The sequence below is a fragment of the Seriola aureovittata genome, chromosome 8 (assembly GCF_021018895.1).
Source record: "Seriola aureovittata isolate HTS-2021-v1 ecotype China chromosome 8, ASM2101889v1, whole genome shotgun sequence".
Classification (NCBI taxonomy): domain Eukaryota; kingdom Metazoa; phylum Chordata; class Actinopteri; order Carangiformes; family Carangidae; genus Seriola; species Seriola aureovittata.
This window is the reverse complement of record NC_079371.1, coordinates 16,301,878-16,324,082: the sequence shown is the minus strand read 5'-3', so window position 1 is coordinate 16,324,082 and position 22,205 is coordinate 16,301,878. Positions and strand designations below refer to the sequence as shown.

Sequence of the window (22,205 nt, the reverse complement as noted above, 5' to 3'; positions counted from 1 at the left end):
CAAACTGTATGCACAAGTCAGACCACACAGACAGTGTACTCTAGGTTATTAAATGGCAGACTGTCTCAGTAGTTCGTACCTGCAGGTACACTTTGACCGCTTCTCGAGTTAGCCATCAAATAATCAGATCACACAACCTCTTGTCTTTATGGTGAGATATTCATTTACTTAGAGGCCAAACCATTAATTCTGCTGGTCATTAAAACTGTAGGTTTATTAAAAATATGTATATTTGAATAGTTCGACTTATAAATGAAAAATTTGCATTTCTGCATTGGCAAACTCATCAGCATCAGAAACGTTGCTTAGATTTAGTTTGTTTCAGACCAGGATCCAGTCCTTTGGTTTTCACTTCTTATCACTGGAGTGTGTCTTTAAATACTTTCAGTATTTTCCCACAACTGTTGTGTAGGCACACAGGCATTAACCCAGCTCCATCTTTAAGACTCTGTTTTTGTGATACTCAGTAAACATGACTCAGCACAGGTCAAATGCATTTTGTATCAGGTGGTATAGGGTATACTGGTGATTTTAACCTGTGTGTGCACAGACATGTCATTTGTTGCTGGAAAGAGGGATCACCTACTGCTGTGAGTTGGGCATACAAGTAAGTATGGTCAAGGTCAGTTTGAATGAGTTGCACAGCCGTGTGTGATGTGTCGTAGATTACTGCATGTACTGACAATACATGTCTGTCACTGAGACAATGATGTGGTGATCCTAAAACTTTTCCAGGTTAAGGTGGACATCTATGACACCTCACAAGCGTATGTCCAGTCTGTAATTTATACCCAACAATGATGTTGTAAATATATGACTGGAGTGGTGTCACACACAAAAACTGCCATGAAACCAACATCATTTTGGCATCTTAATTTATTTCCAGTCATTTCACTGACTAGACAAACAGTAGTTCAACATTATCACAGAAGTCTCCCCCTGGTGTTGGTGGTACAGGGAGGAAGGAAATCATACAAGAAATGCAGAGGTAATTCTTGTATTTACATTTGGTCCAGGTGCATTTTTTGGAGGGGTTTTTAATGTTCACAGTATTTAATAGACATAGCTGGCTGTGTACAGAGACTGCATAGAGGCCTGGTCAGCTGAGCCGGTGGGCTTGTACTCTCCTTTGGCAGCCAGGCCATTGATCTGAAAAGAGCAACAGAAGGGAAAAGTTAGGGCAAAGTCAAATCTGAGTGTTAATAATCAGCCAAGTTACCTGCACCACATTAGTGTAAGACTGAACAGACAAAAACCTTTAAAATCAATCATTTACATTCACAGAGTGTAAAGTTGAGTAATGCAAGATAAGAGGCATTTAATAGACGGTTCTGTGCATAGTCCACAACTACAAATTGATAAGTGGGAATTATTTATCGGTGTCTATTCATTAGAAACAGCCACTCATGCCCTCTGAGGCTTACCTTGGCTCTGTTGCAGAAAGCCTGCTGTGCAGCTGCCTTGTTGGCAGCTTTGCCCTGCCAGGCTGCGAGAGCAGAGGCCTGGAGTGCGCGGCCGTAAGAGAAGGTCAGCTTCCAGGGGCGATGGAGGGGCACCTGGTTGATGGCGTTCAGATTGAGGGAGGCCTCCTCCTCACTCTGGCCTCCAGACAGGAAGCAGATGCCTGGAAAGACACAGAGCAGAGAACGCTACATGCACTTCTTTTACTGAGAAACTGGTTTGTAGAGGAAAAAGCTGGCCTTATGACACTCACCTGGCACAGCAGCGGGGACAGTGCGCCTCAGAGCAGTCACTGTGGCCATGCCAACCTGCTGAGGGGTGTACTTTGTGGTGCAGGAGTGTCCAGCTGTGACCATGTTGGGCTTCAGCAGAGTGCCCTCCAGGTACACATGGTGATCAGACAGAGCCTTGTACACAGCAGCCAGAACCTGTTGATGAGACAGATTTATTACGACACCGTGCTTTAAAAATCTCATCCGACTGGGATCAACATGTTACTGCTGGTGGTCTTCTATCTGGCTAAATAAACCAGAGATAGTGAACCAACCTTCTCTGTGATATACTGGCAGCGCTGCAGGTCGTGGGTTCCGTCAGGCAGGATCTCTGGCTCCACAATGGGCACCAGGCCATTCTGATTGAGCACATGAATGTAATGTCAAAATGAGAGCCTCACAAACAAACACACTGACCAAGCTGAATTCCTTTTGTCATTTCTGTGGAAAATTAGAGCTATACAAAACACGCACACACCTGTTGGCAGATACTGGCATATCTGGCAAGGACATTAGCGTTCTCTGCAATGGCGAGAGCTGATGGGCAGCCATCTGAGATCTTCAGCACACACCTCCACTTGGCAAAGTCACATCCGTCCTTCTTATACTGGGCACACCGCTCCGAGAGGCCATCCAGACCTGTAAGGAAAACCCAGTTACTGAATGTTGCTATGCTATGATAGCAGGTTTACAGTTAGTTTATTGTTTTTCCCACATCACTACAAATCTGAGCAGTTTAGACCGTCCCTCAGTCTCATAGCTTTGTCAAACTCTTTAATCCGAGTTGCTTTTGATGAAATATGCCAGTGCACTAATTTTCCATAGAAAGGTTCCAATTGAGGGGCTAATATTGGCATCATTTTGCAGAAGTAAAACAAGTAGAAAAAACAATCTTTAATCCATTTTACCTTGTGTGGTGGTCTCTCCATCTGTTCCGTTCAGACCAGCTGTGCCTTTGTCCACCTGAAGAAAGAAAACCAAACGCGTCCATTAATCTCCAAATGTGAAGGACCAGAAAATGTAACCTTGGCCTCAGGCTCTGTAGGCTCCTCACCTTGATGCCGACAACAATGCCCTTATCCTTGATGACCTGGGGGAAGAGCTTGCCGCTATCTGATTTCTGGTAGAGCGTCTCGTGGAAGAAGATGACCCCACCCACACAGTTGGACATGGTGGCGTCAGAGGAGAAGAGGAGCTCACGGAAGCAGCGGCGGTTCTCCTCGTTGTTCTCCACGTTGATTTTCTGCAGGCGCTTTCCCATGGTGCCTTAAAAGAAGAGGACATGGAGGTCATATCAGAAGCCCACTCTGCGGTCACCTCTCAACGCAGAAAACTGACTTGAACTTGAGGCTCACCTGTTGACTCATCCGCAGCCAGGATTCCCTTTCCTGGAGCCACGATCCTCTGAGCAATGTCAGAGAGCTCCTTCTTCTGCTCCGGAGAGAGGGATGGGAACTGATGAGTCATCCTAGAAGAGAGAAACAAGTTATTTTCACTGACCGGTCTTCAGAAACGCTAAGACTGTAGTATGAGGAAGATTTGATCCTTTTTTTTCCCCCTCCATCAAAAATAAATAAATAAATAAAAAAAATGAACTTGACATTCTGCTTCTCTTGCATCACCACTGTAAATATTTGGCTTACATAGCTGAACTTTGGCCTTCACACAGATAAGTTCTGCCTCTTGATGTGCAACACAAGTTCACAGTTCATTTAAAGTCGTTGACTGCATGAGGTTTTCCCAGTGGAAAATTAAGATTTTGAGCATGATTTACAAACACGCATTAATAAACAGCAGGTTGAAGGCGTGTATTCGTTTCATTACAAGGATTTGCACACAGCAAAGGCACGCTGGCAACCTTAGACAGACAACACACGTCCATCTTAAACATACAGCCGTTTCAAACTTTGTTTGAGCATCCCAATTTATCCATTGAACTCGAGCATACAGAATTAACGACCCGTTTATCCGGTTCTAGAAACTGCATGCTACACAAAACGCGCCTCTTAAATCCCTGTCTGCAACGTCAGTTCCATGGCTGCACATTTAGAGACATGAGGAAACCCAGAGATGCAGCCCGATCTTGCGGGAACTAGTGTAGATGAAAACAAAAACATGGAAATCTGCGAAGTTCAAATAAGCAAGAGTTAAAAAGTTGAAAGCACGTCTTACTTGAGATTTATAATCAAACAGCGACGACGGAGCAAATGTCAAAGGGTCCTCTGCGGCCTCCCTGCTGTAACTGAGTGAGAAGACCGAAATCTGGGCACAAAGCTGTATTTATTGCGTGTTTGAGGTTGAGGAGGGAGGTGCTCGTGATGTGGCGGGGCGTGTGTCACCTCGATAACGCAATTGGCCCGGTCAGACAGATAGAGGCGGTGTTTGCACGCCGTGGCATCAATGTGCTCTTTTGTGGACTTTAAGTTCATATCTAACTCAGTGCTGCCGGGGGGGGGGGGGCATGCTGGGAACACAATGTGTCGTCTGAAACAAGTTATGAAGTCGAAGTCTGCATGCGAGCACGCATCACACAGCTCTGCCACAGCTCCGCCTCCATGCAAACTGTTGCAGCACTTTGAGAAATGGTGAAATGTATTGTGAGAGGCCTGCTGCAATGTTGTAAATCAGGTTTCTTTTGTCCTGGTGAAAGTTTGGATTACAACAGCATATAACAATGTGTGTTTATGTAATCTGGGAGTACTCACAGATTCATTCCTGTTATTCTTCCCAAACATCTTACAAGCAGAGATCAATTTTCAGTTGAGTACTGGGGCCCTAACTTATGGAACTCTTCTTCTACTCTTCTTCATTTGGTTACATCTTACCTCGGAGACTTTAAACTCTGTGTTGTAATTTCTTTTTTCAGATAAAAACACATATTTTAACAGTGAGGATATGTTTTATATAATTTAGGTAGAGGTAATCTGTTCATCGTGTAGGTAGTCCTTGCATATGAACTTTGAGACTTATTTGGATTCCGTTTGTTTGATTGTTACTAGGGCAAATAAACAAATTAGTGTAACTTTTGATGGGAGATGTATCTAGTTCTGATAAGGCTTGTCTACATTGTAGGCCATTTATGAACTTTTTTATGTTATTGTAATTGCCATCATAATTGTTTGACTTGATCTTTATTTGAGGTTTTATGCAGTAATATGGAGTGCTATTCTCTATATAGTTTCATTACACTAGTATAGGACCATGTTGCATGGTTTCATTTATTGGATACAAATGATTTGCCATTAACCAGAACTGGAGAAAAACCTGCTTTTTCATGCTCCTTGTTTATCTGCCTTATGCGTCACATCACTTGTCAAACACGTCATGCAGAAACAGTTCTCAAATCGATTGCTGAAAATGGACCAAAAAACATCAGTCCATGAGTGACCTCAGCAGATAGGGATATTTCAACCCACAGGCTGGGGTAACTCACAAACGATGGCAAGTCTGTTTTTACACAACCTGGACTCTGCACCAGGTGCAGTGTACCCTTTAATACTGCTGATCAGAGTTCAGTCTCTGTCCATGAGTCCCTTTTTACATAAGGATTGAGAGAGAGAGAGAGAGAGAGAGAGAGAGAGAAAGAGAGAGAGAGAGAGAGAGCAAGCAAGCAAGCTGGAGAGTGCAAAATGTCAAGAAATCTTTGCTTACCCCCAAACCAAATTATTACAGTGTGGTTATTTTGGTTACCTGATAGTTGCTGCTATATCCCCAAACACGGCAACTTCCATAGATCCATGGACATGTGTGGGTTTCAATACAACACTGCAGCACACAAAGTATCTCTATTCCATGTTGCTTAGATTAAGACATTTCTGAATTATTCTAGTAGTTTTGACAGAATGAAATCATCCATACGCATTGCAAATGGCAGTCTTAATTTAGCTGCATGCTTTTCAGTTTCTTGGATTATAACTCAATGTTTGGGAATTAGTAGGCTACATTTATCTTATTGGACTGCACTCTTATAGGCTACCGTAGGGCAGGATCAACAACAGCACAAAGAAGGCAACTGACCTCCAGGGTGTATGTAACTGTGCGTCAGTTGCTTTTTGGTGGTTTGATTACTTGCAAATTTATTTGTGAATATGCACCATTGAAATACAATATTGAGTGGTTCCTGCATCATTGTGATACCGTGACCCCATTTTGTACAGGGAATGTTAACATCTATTTCTAACTCCTGCTAGTTTACTATATATTTTTAGTTTATATTGCTCTCCAATGGTGTATTCCCCTGATTAAGTTGTGTTTCATCAAATCACCACAACCCATCTGACTAACAGTAAAGCAGGGCTCACGGTAGTACTCCAGTATAGAAGTGCCAATTGGTTTGTCTGTGCAAAATAAAATAAATCTTCCATCTATAATCTGCTGTATACTTGCACTCTGCTAGATGTGAAGTTGGTTTTACCAGAGGTACCAGCAGCAAACTTCTGGCCTCCAAACCAAAACTGATTGTTCCCCTCCATGTCAACAGGGGGCGTTGAGTCAGCTGAAGGTTGTCCCACTTAGATTGTCGACGCTTCCGTTTCCGAGAGGCAAGGAGCCGCAACATCAACATCCACCGACAGATTCACTCAGTAACACCAAACTCTTAACATTAAAAGCGGTAAGACTTCGGTCGGTGTGGTTGTTGCTGACAACATTACAAAGTAAATGCATCGATGTGTCGGGTCAGAATCGGGTTTTCCTGAGCATCAACAGCATTTAAAGCTAGCGTTAGCAAACGGCTAACGTTAGCCTGCCGTTACATTTGCTGTTTTAATCAGCTTGTTGTGTTTTAAAATGTGACAGTGGGTCATTTTGGGGATATTTCTTTGGACTACTCACCTCTAGGGGTAATAAGGTTTCCGAATAAATATTAAAGCAGCTGTCTTTGGCCTTTAGCGTGTTGTATGCCCAGCAGACGGTAGTTAGCTTTGTCGTTCAAACCGCCTGGGTTTAACGCTAGCTATTAACAGTCACGTTCTACTCTTTCTAAAGTCTCCGTTTGTTTCAGGAGTCTGAGGATGTCGGGACAGAAGCGTCCTGCTGACCCCAGCGGCGGCCCCTCGTCCTCCGGTGCACCCTCAGAGAAGCGGAGGGAGAGGGAAGGAGAGGACGGAGGTCCCGGTGTCAGCGCCGCTGCCGGGGGGAGCACCGCGGTGGAGACGGTCATCAAACTGGGAGGGGTGTCTAACTCAGTGAGTTACTCTTTATTATCCACCATGCTGCCAATTTAACATTTACCTCAGGAGTGTAATGTCTCTTTGTTTGGCTGCTCCTACGTTTCATTCTCAAACTTGAATCGATTCTTTTTCAGGAAGAACAAGACATCAAAGCTCTCCAGGCTAAGAATCGAAAGTTGGGAGAAGCTCTTGATCAAAGACAGGTAAATGAATTCTCCAGTATGTGTCCACAAATCACACTGGAAGCCACACTTGCATCCCCTCTTCCTTTGAGGAAAGTTAAAGTCTTGGCTTTTTGTCTTACAGGTGATCGAGGATGAGTTGCGAGAGAGAATTGAGAGACTGGAGACCCGCCAAGCCACTGATGATGCCAGTCTGCTGATCCTCAACAGATACTGGAACCAGGTAGACACTCACTGGTGGAGTTTAGAGTCTGGCGCAAAAACATTAATAGTCTCCTCTTCGACAAGATCAAAAAGCTGACGTCTTATGTCATTTTCTCTCCTTCAGTTTGATGAAAACGTCCAACTGATCATCAGGCGTTATGATCAAGCAAGCAGCGAACCCGAGAAATCTCCAGCAGGTGAAGGACGGAGCCTGAAGCCAGAAACACCAGAACCTGATGGCGACTCCAATCAGGAGAGGGCCAAGGACAGAGGTTAAAACAGAACTGACACAGAATCATGACTTTGAAAGCAAAAACCTTCAGATAACTGATTGATAAACTAGAGATGCCCTCTTTCCTTCTGTCATCACCCAGGCCACCAGGGAGAGACGTCAAACTCCTTCCTGGCCACGCTGGCGAGTAGCAGCAGCGAGGAGATGGAGGCTGAGCTTCAGGTGAGAGTGGAGTCAAGCCAGAAACAGGCCAATCGTGTGGTGGAGATCTGTGAGTGTCTGAGGCGCACCGTGGACCAGCTGAAGACAGAAGTGGACCCTGGAGCTGGTGAGATAAAAGATTTGGGGACATGATGACATTGTGGTAATGGAGTAAAGCTGAGGATGAAATGTATTTGAAGTCAGTTTATGTGTTTGCACTCATTAAATGCGAAATCATTGTTGCTTTTCTTTCCAGAGGGCAAGTTGTGGCAGGTAGCTTCAAAACTGAATGTGCTCCTGACCAGTGAAAATGAGCGGCTGCTACAGCTGACTGAGGACCTCAAGCAGAAGTACAGTCACATGACAAGCGAGGTACAGATGTATATACATATATATGTTCTCCCTTATTCTTTGTCCCAAAATGCTGCCCCTCAGGTCAGGCACACCTTAACAGTTAAAAAATGCCAAATAGGTTATCAAGTAAATCTGATTGTGAGTGACATAAACCAAACCTTTTTACTTTAATTTGTGTTTTCTGTCTCTCATTAGCTCTAGTAACAGTTTCTTTGTCCTCCTGTCTTTCCCAGTCCCGGTCTCTGGGTCGTGCAGCTAACAAAGCAGACCAGCGTGTGAACGAACTGCAGGTTCTGATCGAGGAGCTTCAGTGGGACATGGAGAAAATCCGCCGCCGAGAAAACCGACTGAATGCCCACCTGATTGAGATACTGGAGAGGGTGAGGATGATGTGGATTTGTGTTGGAGTTTAAGTCAATTGATGTTGTGTCATTACAAAATGAATGTTTGTTTATGTTGAAGTATGTTATAACACTCCTTGTGCACCCCAGGTGAACAGCAAAGGCTACAAGGTGTGTGGGGAGGCCAGCAGTGTATGTGGGACCATTACCATTAACAAGAGAAAGGTAAGGACCTGTTTGGTTTTGTATCGATTTTATTTATTTATTTATTTTTATTTATTTAATTTTTTTTGTTAAATTCTTGATTTTTTTGTTTTTGTTTCATTCCATACCTTTCATTCTATACTTTTTCCTCTTCTGTCCTGACAAAAAGTTTGAGGAAATGAACAGCGAGTTGGAGGAGAACCGGGAGCTGGCAGACAACCGTCTGACTGAGCTGCAGAAGCTCCAGCAGGACCTGCAAAATGTTCACCAGGAAAACAACAGCATGAAGGTACTTATCACAGTTATCACACACCATTGATTTGTCTCAAGTGTTCGGAAGCTGAAAATGTATCACTCATGAATTGCAGTGCATTTAGAATTATGGCTGCTAATTTCACTGTCACTGAACCAAAGGATGTTAATTTACTGCCATGATAAAAAAAAAAAAATTAAATATATAAATATTTGAATGGAAGCAAAATCAAAATGAGTGGACTTAGAAATTAATTTTCACATATAATAAGCCTTGCACTTCTGGGAAAAAAGATAATTATTCAGCACTTTACTGTATTAAATATTTTTTTCTGTTTCTGTTTTTTCTTTTTGGCCACTGTCTCCGCCTCTATTTCCTTCTTTTCTCTTTGTTCACCTCAGGCGGAGCTGATGAGTCGAGCAGAGGGCATGGTGAAAGAGACTTCAGAGTATCGCTGTCTGCAGTCGCAGTTCTCTGTCCTCTACAACGAGTCTCTGATCCTCAAGGCTCAATTAGACGAGACACGCGCTCGCCTCGGCACTACCAGGACGGCACGCCTTCGTCAGCTGGAGCACATGGAGGTAAGCTGTGTGTGTTTGTGCCGGTGTCAGTCTGTGTAACCTTCATTCCCATCTTACACTCGCTTTCCCCTCTGTGTGCAGAATGATGAGGTGGCTCTGCAGAGGAAGGTTCGTACGGAGGTGTTTCAGCTGGAGGACACACTGGCTCAGGTCAGGAAGGAGTACGAGATGTTGCGCATCGAGTTTGAACAGACTCTCGCTGCCAACGAGCAAGCAGGTAACTAACAGGTTGTGGTTTATATAGTAACAGTAGAGCTTTGATCACATCAGATTCCTTCCCACAAAAAAATATTTATGTGTGTTTTATCTTTCTCCCTCGCTTTCTTTTATACCTCTGACTGCCTACTCGTCTCAGGTCCTATTAACAGGGAGATGCGGCACTTGATTAGTACACTGCAAACCCACAACCAGCAGATGAAAGGAGAGGTAGTGAAATACAAGATTAGGCTGAGAGAGACACAAGCTGAACTGAACCAGGTGGGTCAGAAGGAGAAGGAAAGAAACTCATGCACAAGAATCTGTGTTAATTAAATAGTAACACACACATATGTGTTGTAATCGATTGGAAATTGAGAAGCAGATAATGGTAGCTTGCCACCCCAAAAGTCATCGCATTTATCTTGTTACCTCTGTAGGTCCGAGCTTCAAAGGGCAACGCCATCCTCCAATCACAGTCAAGCACAGAGATGGACGTGAAGGATGAGACATCCTCTCCTTCGACCCCAGCCGTCTCTGGAGAACCTGTGGTTAAGACAGAGCCTGACAACGGCTCCTCGACACCCAGCAGCACTGGTAACTAACACCTTGTTAACTGACCATGAAATCTTATTTCCTATTTTATTATGTTATGAATAGTCTAAATGTCATTTTTGCATATTTGACATTGTTCTTATGTTCCATATTAAGACTGTCCTGGTTGACAATTTCCCTGTTTCCTCGTCTTTCTGCAGGTGCCTCAGTGAAAACAGAGCCTGGAGTGGAACCAGAGGCAACGATAAAAGATGAGGAGAAAGACGAGAGGAAGGAGAAGGAGGAAAAGAAAGATAAGGACATTATAAAGAAAGAGGAGAAAGACAGAGAGCGAGAGAAGGAGAAGGAGAGAGAGAGACCGACCCGCAGCAGTGGGAGCAGCAGCAGCGTGATAAAGGAAGAGAAGGAGAAGCCAGGGAGCAGTAGCCAACCTGACGACTCAGCCGGGGAGCGCTTGTCTATGGTCGGTGGGTCAAAGAGGAAGGAGATGGAGCAGCTGAAGATTGTCCGAGCAGAACTCAAGTAAGTCGCATTGTGTGGAAGTTGGTTTTTATTTTATGTGATGCAAATTATTTAAACTACCAGATAGATGAGGAAGACCTGGGTGACCTGTTGGTTACTGGGACTGACGTCAGCAAGCATTCAACCATGCTGGGTCATTCAATTTTTTGTCATCACTACATAAAAGTATATAAACTAACACTGCACATTACAAAGAAATTATAAAAGCTGAAAAATATTGCGATAAATACATACCATCAACATGTCAGATGTTTTTTTTTTTTCTGTTTCACCCACACCGAGCTTGTCATAAGGTGAATAAATTTTCTTATTCTTTGAAATCTGCTGTTTTTTGCCCCTTGATCTGAATGTTAAGTGGATGTTGGGAGATTTGATTTAAACACCATATATTTGCTTTGCCTATTTGCAGGTGAATTATACGTACCGTATTAATGTTTTAAAGAAATCACAATATACTGTTCGCACTACAGTTGCAGAATAGTTAATACATGTTCATTTTCTATCCCTTTTTCCAATTTTCTTTTTCTAATATTTGTTGTTATGATTGTATAGATGCAGTGTTTTGTTCTATTGTTTACATTAAGTGGCAGGTAAATTAAACATCTTACCACTGTGAAATGGGTTTGGAGCCTGTTTTTCTCCCTCATGTTTTAATCCATGTTAATTTTAAAAACATAACAGGCTTTATTCAGAGTTCTTGTTGATTTTGGAACTTGGATGTTGATGATTTTGGATGTGCAGGAAAGCACAGGAGTCCCAGAGGGAAATGAAGCTGCTGTTGGACATGTACCGCTCGGCACCCAAGGAGCAGAGGGACAAAGTCCAGCTCATGGCTGCAGAGAAAAAGGCAAAGTCAGAGGTGATTGACACTGCACAACACAGTCACCGACAAACATTTTGTTGACATAGTCGACAATTAGTTTTGGTGGGTCACCAATTCATTCCTATACAGCATTTATAACATGATATATGCATATTTGTACTGGATTTTCCAATTGGAATTTATTATTTTTAGGTGAGCAACATTTGGCAAGATAGAATTGTCTACTGTAATTGATTAATTGTAGCATTCCTATAATAATGATAATGACAATGAAAATTTGACTGATCCCAGGGAGAGGAGCTGCGGCAGAGGCTGAGGGAGCTTGAGGAGCGGGAGAGGAGGGAGGGCAAGAAAATGGCCGATGAAGAGGCACTGAGGAAGATCCGGTCTGTGGAGGAGCAGATCGACATCCTCAACAAAAAGCTCTCCATAGCCAAACAGGTGTGTGAGGTGGTCGTTTTCTTTGCAACGCACAAAAACCCTCTGTCTGCTTCTTCTTTCGTTCTGTAACACTCTCTCGCCTCCGTGCTCCCTCTGCAGGAGGAGGACGCACTGCTGAGCGAGATGGACGTGACGGGCCAGGCCTTCGAGGACATGCAGGAACAGAACATCCGCCTGATGCAGCAGCTCAGAGAAAAAGACGATGCAAACTTCAAGCTGATGAGCGAGAGGATCAAGTCCAACCAGATCCACAAGCTGCTAAAAGAGGAGAAGGAAGAGCTGGCCGACCAGCTGCTCACTTTAAAAACTCAGGTCAGGCACCAGGCAACTCCATAAGGTGCAGTCTTGTAAGGATTGGGACAAACAAAGTACAGTGATAACTACTGGCTGTCATTTCTTACTTTCTTATGGACTAACTCAGTTTTCTCTTTTCTAATGTGTGTGTGTGGATGTGTTTTTATTTTTTTGTTTTGTTTAATCTTCATTTTACATAATGTTGTGTCCATGTACAGGTCGATGCCCAGCTGCAGGTGGTGAGGAAGCTTGAAGAAAAGGAGCGCCTCCTGCAGGGCACCATCAGCACTGCAGAGAGAGAGCTGGCACTTCGAACACAAGCCTTGGACATGAACAAACGCAAGGTAACACATGGTTCAGTTATGATGAGCCACAGCTGCAGGGTAAATTCAATCCCAAAAAACAGTGAGCTGTTAAAACAACATATGAAGGGTTGTAAAGTGTGAGAGGAAATGATTCCCACTGAGGATGAATAAAGCCATGTCTTTCATCCTCCAGGCTCAGGACTCTGCATTGCTGTCGGAGGAGGTGCGAACTCAGCTGGAGCAGGTTCAGCAGAGGCTCAGCATGGTCAGAGAGGAGGTCATTGAAAACAGTATCTCCAGGGAGAAAGAGTCCTTCAACGCCCGACGAGCACAGGTAACAACACACACAAATTATTATGTGGCCACAAATAAGCTCAAGCCATAAATGTTAAATATTTATTTTTAAAAGGTGAAATATGCTTCAAACAGATTTATATCCACTGAGGTTGTTTCTGATGGCTTAAAGCATATTGGTGATAAGAAAAGCTAAATGTTTGTAGTCATTTATTGTCCATAGCTGTGATATACAGTAAACATGAGAATCATAAATTGCATTTAACACAGGAAAAACAAATCAATTCTTTTGGTCAAACGACTTGGCATGACTCTTCCTATGACTCTCTTTCACTGCATATTTTCTAATGGCAAATGAGATTTGTGGATTGAGACCCTTTGTCTCCTCCTCACTGCGTGTGAGCTTAATAGTTATTGCCAGTTTCAATTTTGTTGTCCTCTGCTGAAATGGTGAAAACGTTCCACATCACGAACATTTCCACTTTCAGGCTAACCCTTGTTGGTTTCATGTTGTACTCAGATGTCGCAGACTCAAATATTAACATCTAGATTATTGCATTCATGAAGTCAGTTGTCAAATGAAAGTAAAATGTGGAAGACAGGCTCCTTTTACTTACAGCTGTTAACTCTTATTGTGTTTCAGGAGGACATCTCCAAACTTAGGAGAAAGATCGAGAAGGCCAAGAAACCAGCTGAGAAAATCAGCAATGGGGATGAGATCCTTAATGAAGAAATTAATGAATACAAGGTAGGTGTTGGTGATTCAATTTTTTTTTTAACTTTCTATTTTCAATGATCCTGCTCCAGGTCCGCTGTTTCCAGTCTTTGTGCTGAGCTAATGACCTAACCCATTCGTTTTTGTAACTTCACCTTTACTTTAAAGATGTGACAGTGTTCATCATCTTCTCATCTAGCTTCTACTTTAAGAAAACGAATATGTGCATTTCTGAAAAGTGTCAAACATTTCCTTGGATAACCAGCAGTTAGCTTTGAATGCTAGCATCGAACAATGATGTGAGGGCCATGAAACAGTATGAACTCTACATCCACATTACTACATTTTCGTTTTAAAACACATCTCTTTTGCTACATTTCCTCCTGCTGTCCACACTTCTCCGGAGTTTTCGAACCCCTGAAAACAGAGAGTTTTGGACCTGCTGCTGGCCCCTTGTTGGTTTGAAAACTCCAAGGTTGCATTGTAGTGTTGACAGGCAAAAACAGACACCTTTGGAAACTATTACGTAGATACCCATGGTTACTGATTGGGTCTTATTAGCTACAATTAACAGTGGTGAAAGCAACATGAATAATGAATTACAAGTCTTAGACATTGTTGTCTTTGTTAGTAGCTGTTCGGTTTAATTCTGTATTTTAACACTACAACTGCCTTTGCTGTTTCTCGTTGTATGTATTTTGTGCGACTAATCAACTGCAGAGTGAGAGACAATCTGCGTCCTGTTTGCACCAGCTCTCGCACGCTCAGTGTAGTTTTCCTTTTAAAATGAAAACCCAGTAGTGTGGAAGTAGCCTCACCCTCATTTCCTTGATAAGAACACCTGAGATTATGTGCAGTTATATGTAAATTATACCACAGGGAATGGAATTAACAAGAGTCTTGGGGGTCTGTTTGTCTAGAAGTGGGGGCAGTTAAACTAAAGTTATCTTCATCACTCTGGTTTCCACTAAATGAGCCCAACTGCCAGTGTGATGACACTCTTTTGACAAGAACACAGTAAAACACTTAAAGTTTCAACCAACTGGTGGAGACAGAACATCACACGTTGGGAGCATCCTCAGATTTTTGCGAGATTTGTGATAAACTTATAAACTAAACAGTTTAATATAATCGTGATGAATCTAGACACTTTGGTGTTAAACCCCCTGTATTTACAAAATTTGTCACGGTCACATCAGGTTTTATAATTGGCCTTCGTATCATGCGGTGTGTTCCTCACGAGTTTTCTGGATGAGGACAATTGAGCCTGAAGTGGAGTCTCTATAATCACACGGCCTCCCTGCTGCCCTAGATATTTGTTTCCACTCATTACCAACCATTCAGCTGAGGACAAAACTGGCCTCTCAGTTAATTGTTATCTTCCCCCCTCCAGGCACGTCTAACATGTCCGTGCTGCAACTCTCGGGTGAAGGACGCTGTACTGACCAAGTGCTTCCACGTCTTCTGCTTCGAGTGCGTCAAGACACGCTATGACACACGCCAGAGGAAGTGCCCCAAGTGCAACGCTGCCTTCGGAGCGAACGACTTCCATCGCATTTACATTGGTTAAAGCTGCGGTCCCCCCCCCGCTGTGGAAGGGTCAGCAAGATAAGCAGTAGTACAAACACTGCTGGGAGCATCACTGCACGCCAGTGTTTGCTCCTCTGACTATGTACATCCCATGCTCATGTATCTACAGGATGCTATCAGTGTGAAATCCAATCCTCTCGATGATTCCAGCCTTGCGGGGCCACACTGATGTTCTGAACAGAACGCTTAAAAAAAAATTTTTTTTTTTTTTTTTTTTAAACAGTGACTGAATTCAGCTCCAGTATCCACTACTTTACTGTCCGTTTTCAGATACTGCTGCAGGAAGAATGAAGAGAAGTGAGATTCTGCGAGTTTGCATCACAAGCTGATGTTTGTGGTGTTTGTGTGTGTGCGTGCGTGCGTGTGTGTGTGCGCGCGTGCATTTTAAAACAGGCAATTAAACGAACCTGTGTACAAAGGAAATTGTTAGTACAGTGAGCAGACAGCATTCCTTCCAGTGTAGTAGATGTTTGAATCATGTTGGTATGTATGTATATACTGTATGTCATTATTGTTTAATTTTCTATTTGAAATCTGCCTCTTTTTTTTCTCCAAACTGTCTTTAAATCTAAAGTCTCCTGACTTGATGCTGTGTAATTGCTGTTGCTAGTTATTAAATTGCCATCAAAAATGTCCAGCTTCAATTTCCACGTCACTGTTTTTCAGTCTGAAATGTTTTATCAGACCCTGTGAATAATCTTAACATTTGACCTGGAGCATTAAACCACAAGTCCCAGTGTGCAAATCTGTGTTTATCCCTGTGCACAGCGCCTTCCGCTTTCTCCTCCCCCTCCCCCTTCCCCTCCCCCCCCCCCCCCTCCCCCTCCTACTCCTCCTCCTCCTCTTCCCGACGTGTGTGCACACTGGTAACAGTCGTTAGAAACGCTAGAAGGAAGGGAGTGCCATTTGGGAACAGCGACAAGGGAGCTTTTTTTCTTAAAAAAAAAAAAGGTTGAGCAACATAATCCATCGCATAAGTGCTTTTGATGCAAGCGCAAAGACAAAGGAACAACAAACCTGACTGGTGTGGAGCTCAGAGCAGAAATAAGAGGCTTTAAGAGACTCGTGGCCAGCTCAACGTCACCGCGTTTCTACCGTTTTCTTTAACGCGTAAAGCTGCAACAGCAAAACTTTTGGAGACGTTTCTGCTACTGTATCTTTTTTTTATTATCAACTTTCCGCTGCATCTTGACAAATCATCAGCTCGACCACTGCTGGATCTAAGCCTTTAACGGGTTCTTACCAAATATAGCCTCTGTAAATGCTGGGGTGTCCTTGACTGAGCGGAGCGGTCTTACAGTGAATATTTGCAGCCCTGCCAAAGTTTATAATTAAATACTTAGATCATTTTGAGACACCGGGGCTTTTTTTAACCAAGACATTTAGTCTAATTTGCAAAGTGGACACTTTCAGTCGGTGCGTTAACATTTTTAGAAGCTGGCGCGGTTCTTATATTTTTCTTTCCTCCCATTATGAACTGCAGCATGTTGATTTAAAAACGCTCTGTAACCTATGATTTCTCCCACCAGGAGCCATTTTTAAGTCTTTGATTTACAATCCTGTCTGAGACACTGAACACCAGCTGCTCAACCTGCTCTGGACTGCAGCCTTAACCTGAGCACATACACTTTTTAAGCACAATCTTTTTTTTTTTTTTTTTCCATTGTTCTTAAATCTCCTACAATGACTTTTTGTGCGTCTTGCTGCGGGCGCGGTGGATGTGCCATGCCTCGCCTTTTCCTCACCATCTCTGTCTTGGTGCTTGGCTTGACGGTGGGCTGGGCTGGGGCTGAAGCTGAGCAGGCCAAGCCGACCGGGGAGAGCCCACCGGCGGTCACCCTCCGCACTGTGATCGTGGGAACCTGCCAGGAGGTCCAGCGCTACGCGGAGTCAGTGTTGGGAACCGGCGTGGTGCGGTCAGCTGCTGAGGTACAGAGAGGAGATGCACCGCTGGCTAATACTTTTCCTTCCTGCTCTGGGAAGTGGCTTTACACTCGTCTTTTTTTTCTTTAATTGTTAATATACTGTGGTCTAACTTAACTGTTTGCTCTGTCACTATTCTTAATCAATGCTTAACTTTATGTGGTCACTAATTTTATCCCTCAACTTTCATCCCTATCTTCACCTTTCACGCACATTCCTCTCCCCATGCCCCTCAACTTGTTAATCTCTCTCCTGATCCCCTCATCTTCCGTGCCCTCATTTCATGTCTTATATCCTTGCATCCCTCTCACCCATAAACACACACACACACACTCTCTCTCTCTCTCTTTTCTGTCCCCCTGCCTCCATCCTGCTGTGGCTTCCTTTTCCCCAGAGTGCTGTGTTGTATCTTGAATCATTGCTTGGTCAGGAGAACATCTATAAAGTGGCCATGGTAAGAAACTTCTGGCTATCTCCATCTAGTCTGACCCGACATGGTCCCTTAAACAGAATCCTCTCATGTGGCTCTGTTTAGTTCATTCGGGTGGCATAGTTATTAGAGATTAGGAGCGTGGCTGTCCTGAAGAACAAGGCCATAAGTGTGTTTGTATATGAAGATATTTGCATGTGAGGCCACCATACCTGTGAGCTTTTAGTGATAAGATTCTTTTTATGTGTTGGCAAGCTGATATCTGAGCGGAAATAGTTGACATGACTCAGTTTGGTATCTGTGAATGCAAAATATAGGGTGTGTGCATGATCCTTGGATGAGAAATTGACTGTTTAAGTCCCGCAATTTGAAATAGAGCCTTACTCCATCTGAATTTGATTCTGTATGTTTGATTCTAGTGAGAAAACCCAGTTTAAGTGGAGTAAAAATATGTCATTTTGTGATAATTTTGTGATTTTAATCCTCAAGACAAACAGATAGACAAAAGACCTGCACACTGCACCTATAGCTCTCAGTAAAATGTAATGTAATCGAGTTGGGCAACATTTCTTCACAATCGTTGGTCGGCATCTATGAAATTTACTGGGAGGTGTCAGCGCAGTGTGCAGGTGTTCTGTCGGTCTTCTGGATGTGCACGCTCTACGCCGTTTGTCTACAACATTTAATCCTCAAGTCAACTTTGAAGCATTAGTAGTAGATGGATCACATAAAGACACTACGCAATGTTGCCTTTTCAAGTCATTTAAGAGCTGGAAAATTATACAAATGCAATTGTCCTTTTGTAAGTTGCATCATTAGAATCTGAAACACCCGTGGCTTCACAAACCTGCCTTTAACAGTAAGGCTTATCATTTGGAAAGCGAGCCTCATAGAACCATGCAGAGCAGTAAATGATTAAGTGTGTTTTTAAGTGATACACACACACTGATGTGGAGTGACAGATGCTCGACTCATGCTCTGACATGCTGGACAGTTTTCACTTACATGCCAGTGTGTAGCGCAACAGGTGCAGATAAGATACTTGTCCAACTTGTTGAGCTACCCTTGACCTTGCTGGACGAGGTTATTCTCTCTCTCACTCTCTCGCTCTCTCTCTCTCAGTGTGTGTGTGTGTGTGATTTGGGGGGAGGTGAATAGAGGCTGTACAGGAATAGCGAAGGGCACTGTCCAGTTGTCGCTCACATGCACAGCTGCAGCTTTGTCCAAGTCAACAATACAGCACTTCTTCTATCATAAGGTGCAGCTCAGCAGCACTTGCAGTCTCTTTTAATACAGTCATCGAGTTTGTACCAGCAGCCGCTGTAAATCAGCCGTGCTGTTTTATACACATGCATCATGAATCACACTGTATCTGTCTGCACATTGGAGTCATGGTTGGCTGTGCACATGAATCTGCACCTCTTACCTCTCTGCATGATTATTAATGCCATCAGAATGCTGCCTCTCTTTACTGTTACCTTGCATAATAACAAAGTAAAACATGTCTCCACCCTTCCTCTGCACCGCCACAGTTTCTTGAGATGGTGATCCGATTCCTGGCTGAAGGAGCTGCCAGCGGCCTGAATGTCATTGCTGTTTACGTCACAGAGATCCTGAAGGTCACAGGATTTGATGGTGGGTACCACAATGGCCCCTGTGTGTGTGTGTGTGTGCGTGCGTGCGTGCGTGCGTGCGTGCGTGTGTGTATGTGTGTCTGAGCAAGCTACTGAGTATGTGCTTATGCTTTTCTGCATGCTCTATTTTTTCCTCCCTGTATGTGTAAAGGTGTAAATTAATCCTAATCCCTAACCCTACAAATTGCCTGCTGGAGTAAAAGAGGATCTGTGGCAATGAAAGTTTGAAGTGTAAGTGAAAATATGCAGTCTTGCATCTCCCTCGGGGCAATCTGTCTGCCACTCCTTTTTTAAGCGAGAGCGTTTAGTCCTCTTGCTTCCTGTGGGACTGGCTTTATTCCTTGTGAAAAATATGCCTAAACTGGATTTCCTCCTCCCACAGCTGCACTGACGTTGCCCCGATTCACTCCAGAGGGTGTGACTGCCGTCGCCCAGTGGGGCCTGTTGGCTCTCATTGGCTACTGGGTGCTGAACATTGTTTTCCGTCTGCTGATTGCGGTGGTGAGGCGGGTGTTCTGGGTAGTGAAAACCGTCTTGGCGCTCTGGCTTTTCGGACTGATGGTGACTGACAAGACTGCCTCTACAGACACCACGGCGGTCCGACTGGCCGGCCTTGTGCTGGTATGTGTCCTGCTGACTCTTCTCACCTCTGCGTCTGAAAAGTCGGGTGTAGTGGAAAACCGGCTGAGCTCCCTGGAGGGCCGGCTAAAGGCAGTAGAGAAGAGGAAAGGGGAATAGTGATGGGAGAGGGTTGAGAGGAGTAAAGATGGACACAGTGATGGTAATATTGATTAAGTAAACAGTAATATTCATGGTTTCTATATGTGTGTGTCAAACTATTAAGCAAATAAATAAATCTCTGGGACTTTTAATCTGTAATGCTCTTTTTGTTTTTCTTGATGAAGCATACCATGATTCAATAATCAGCACTCAACTTAAAGTACAACTGAGGCTGATGGGATCAGTTGATGTCATCAGTTTTGCAGTAATTTGGTCATACTGGACAAATTAAAATTTTGACCTTATTGTGGTGTTGGATAAAAAGTCACGTGATCATAAGAGTTATTAGGCTGCATTCACTGGGAACTGTGCATGTCTGTAATTCTATCACAATCCATCTAGTATATGTGGAAATAATTCACCAGAGACTTTGAGCTGCTGGTGACATTAGAGGAAGAGTCAAGGGGTTACTGTGTGCACCGTTTATCCGTAACAAATATCATGGCAATCTTGCCAATAGTTGCTGAGATAATTTAGTCTGGAACTAAAGTCATGGACTGACTGGCCTCGTCATCTACACAGCAGCCATGATGCTACCCTGACTAAAAATATCTGTGTGGACAGTGTCTTAAATTATTATTACATTATCAGGACATTGAAATAATCCAGTATCAAGTGACCAGTCTCAACTTTGACATCTCTGTTTCAACTCACCATGACCAAAATGGTATCTTCAACCCAGACCGACCTGTGGTCTCTCAACAGCCTCTTCAGTCTCCCTTCTCCTGGTTGCTTCCCTGCTGCTCAGTCAGCTGGAAGCTTTTTTGATCCTCAGGTTCGCACCAACAATGTTCACCCCCACTGCCACTCCAGCCAAGTGGAACAGTCTGACCTCATTGCCAGAAGTATCAGTACTGCAAGCTCACCCTGTACCAGCACAACTTACTAACACCCCCCCCCCACCCCCCACCCCCCCCCCTTCACTTTGCTGTAGTGGAGTGCCAAGTGGGCCGGATATGAATCCACAGCGAAACTAACTGTCCCACTGTGTCACCAACTCTCTGCATCATCACAGAGACAAAGAATGGCGGTGATGATAATGTGATGCTACACCGAAACACATTTACAAAATCATTATTTGGTCTCTTGAAATCTTACTGTCAAAATTAAATACGTAATATGAGAAGATGTATGTGAATAATGTATTTGACTTTAAAGCCACTAGGATTAATATATTTAGAATAACAAAGGATAAAATGGCCGCATGTTGTGAAAGGTATTGCCTTTACTGACAAAACCACAGAGAATTATTCCCTCTCGGCTCTACAGAGCTTTATAGCATCTTTCAGCACGTTGTTTTGGTTCACTCTCGCCACTTTCATAGCCTTATTTTTGTTTCCAGGCAGCTGCTCTAATTGAAAAAGCACCAGAAACACAACTCAAAATAAATGCTGATGTTGATCTCAGGTCAGTGGAATATATAAATGAGCAGATGTTTGTTAACAAGTCACCTGTGTGTGAAGTTAATTGCTTTGTATCTTAAAAGTAGACGGATAAAAGTGAAATTAATTTTTTGCAAGTCCAGTTTTGTTTGGAACTTGCACACGCTGTCGCTTTTCTAACTGTCCTTTATGATCTCCACAGCTACAGAATGTGTCTCGGGCAGATAATAGTGATTTCAGTGATACTGTAATATTATCTTATCTTAGATCCAAATTTTAACCTAGAATTGAATCTGGTCAGAGATTACCAATTATGTGATTGCAAAAATCTCAATGATTGGATTTTTAATTCCTGGATTAATCATCATCGGTTGTTTGATGCACTTATCAGGTAGTTGTAATACATTTTTCTCAAATCTACAAATATCAGTGTTTAAACATTTGTTACTATTGAGTGCAGAATGTTGAGGCTACAGGTTTTAGTTTATATTTAGTTGCTATTTACAAAGACAGCTTTAAATGCATGTTGCATGGGATAGTAAACTTGGAGGGATTTTCAGGATCACTGAGAGTAACAAATGTGTCTACAGAGAATTGGTTACTGTTTGTTACAACAAACAGATTTGTGGCTCTGTAGTTTTACTTTTTCGGAACACAAAAGGCTCAGTCGTATTTTAACTTCTGCTCACTGTTTCTTTTGTGAACCAGTTGGTGCGGTGTAAGGAATTTATCTGCTTGGATAAGCTTTTGGCTGTGTAGGGACATGTTCGGTGGGTGGTGCTCGTAGTGGTGTGGAAGGGTTGTCGCAGAATCAGAAGTAAATGATGTCGTCTGTGAAGACACGAAAACAAGAAAACACTAACACA

General features: G+C 43.2%; 3 protein-coding genes across 4 annotated transcripts; 2 read left to right on the top strand and 1 right to left on the bottom strand.

The window, feature by feature from the left end:
* Window positions 1-858: 858 nt before the first annotated feature.
* On the bottom strand, window positions 859-4,054 carry aldob (aldolase b, fructose-bisphosphate). Its single transcript, XM_056383301.1, has 9 exons — window positions 3,906-4,054; window positions 3,089-3,201; window positions 2,788-2,999; window positions 2,642-2,696; window positions 2,212-2,372; window positions 2,009-2,092; window positions 1,715-1,889; window positions 1,425-1,624; window positions 859-1,149 (listed from the first exon to the last, which is right to left on the bottom strand). Exons 2-9 carry the CDS (start codon window positions 3,198-3,200, stop codon window positions 1,054-1,056), a joined length of 1,095 nt encoding a protein of 364 aa, XP_056239276.1. The 5' UTR covers window position 3,201; window positions 3,906-4,054; the 3' UTR covers window positions 859-1,053.
* A 2,187-nt stretch (window positions 4,055-6,241) lies between these two features.
* Window positions 6,242-15,823, top strand: rnf20 (ring finger protein 20, E3 ubiquitin protein ligase). Its single transcript, XM_056382985.1, has 22 exons — window positions 6,242-6,345; window positions 6,736-6,919; window positions 7,039-7,107; window positions 7,211-7,309; window positions 7,415-7,562; window positions 7,665-7,850; window positions 7,980-8,095; window positions 8,311-8,457; window positions 8,569-8,643; window positions 8,792-8,911; window positions 9,277-9,456; window positions 9,538-9,673; window positions 9,812-9,933; window positions 10,092-10,248; window positions 10,407-10,728; window positions 11,470-11,587; window positions 11,843-11,992; window positions 12,092-12,304; window positions 12,505-12,630; window positions 12,785-12,925; window positions 13,529-13,633; window positions 14,994-15,823. Exons 2-22 carry the CDS (start codon window positions 6,746-6,748, stop codon window positions 15,168-15,170), a joined length of 3,081 nt encoding a protein of 1,026 aa, XP_056238960.1. The 5' UTR covers window positions 6,242-6,345; window positions 6,736-6,745; the 3' UTR covers window positions 15,171-15,823.
* Window positions 15,824-16,049: 226 nt separating this feature from the next.
* On the top strand, window positions 16,050-20,049 carry LOC130173589 (transmembrane protein 109-like). 2 transcript variants are annotated; one of them, XM_056382986.1, is made up of 4 exons: window positions 16,050-17,119; window positions 17,508-17,567; window positions 19,076-19,178; window positions 19,560-20,049. In XM_056382986.1, exons 1-4 carry the CDS (start codon window positions 16,874-16,876, stop codon window positions 19,913-19,915), a joined length of 765 nt encoding a protein of 254 aa, XP_056238961.1. In that variant the 5' UTR covers window positions 16,050-16,873; the 3' UTR covers window positions 19,916-20,049. The 2 variants fall into 2 exon arrangements, with proteins under 2 accessions (XP_056238961.1, XP_056238964.1); XM_056382989.1 differs by lacking the exon at window positions 17,508-17,567 and having other exon boundaries at window positions 16,052-17,119.
* The last annotated feature ends 2,156 nt before the right edge of the window (window positions 20,050-22,205 follow it).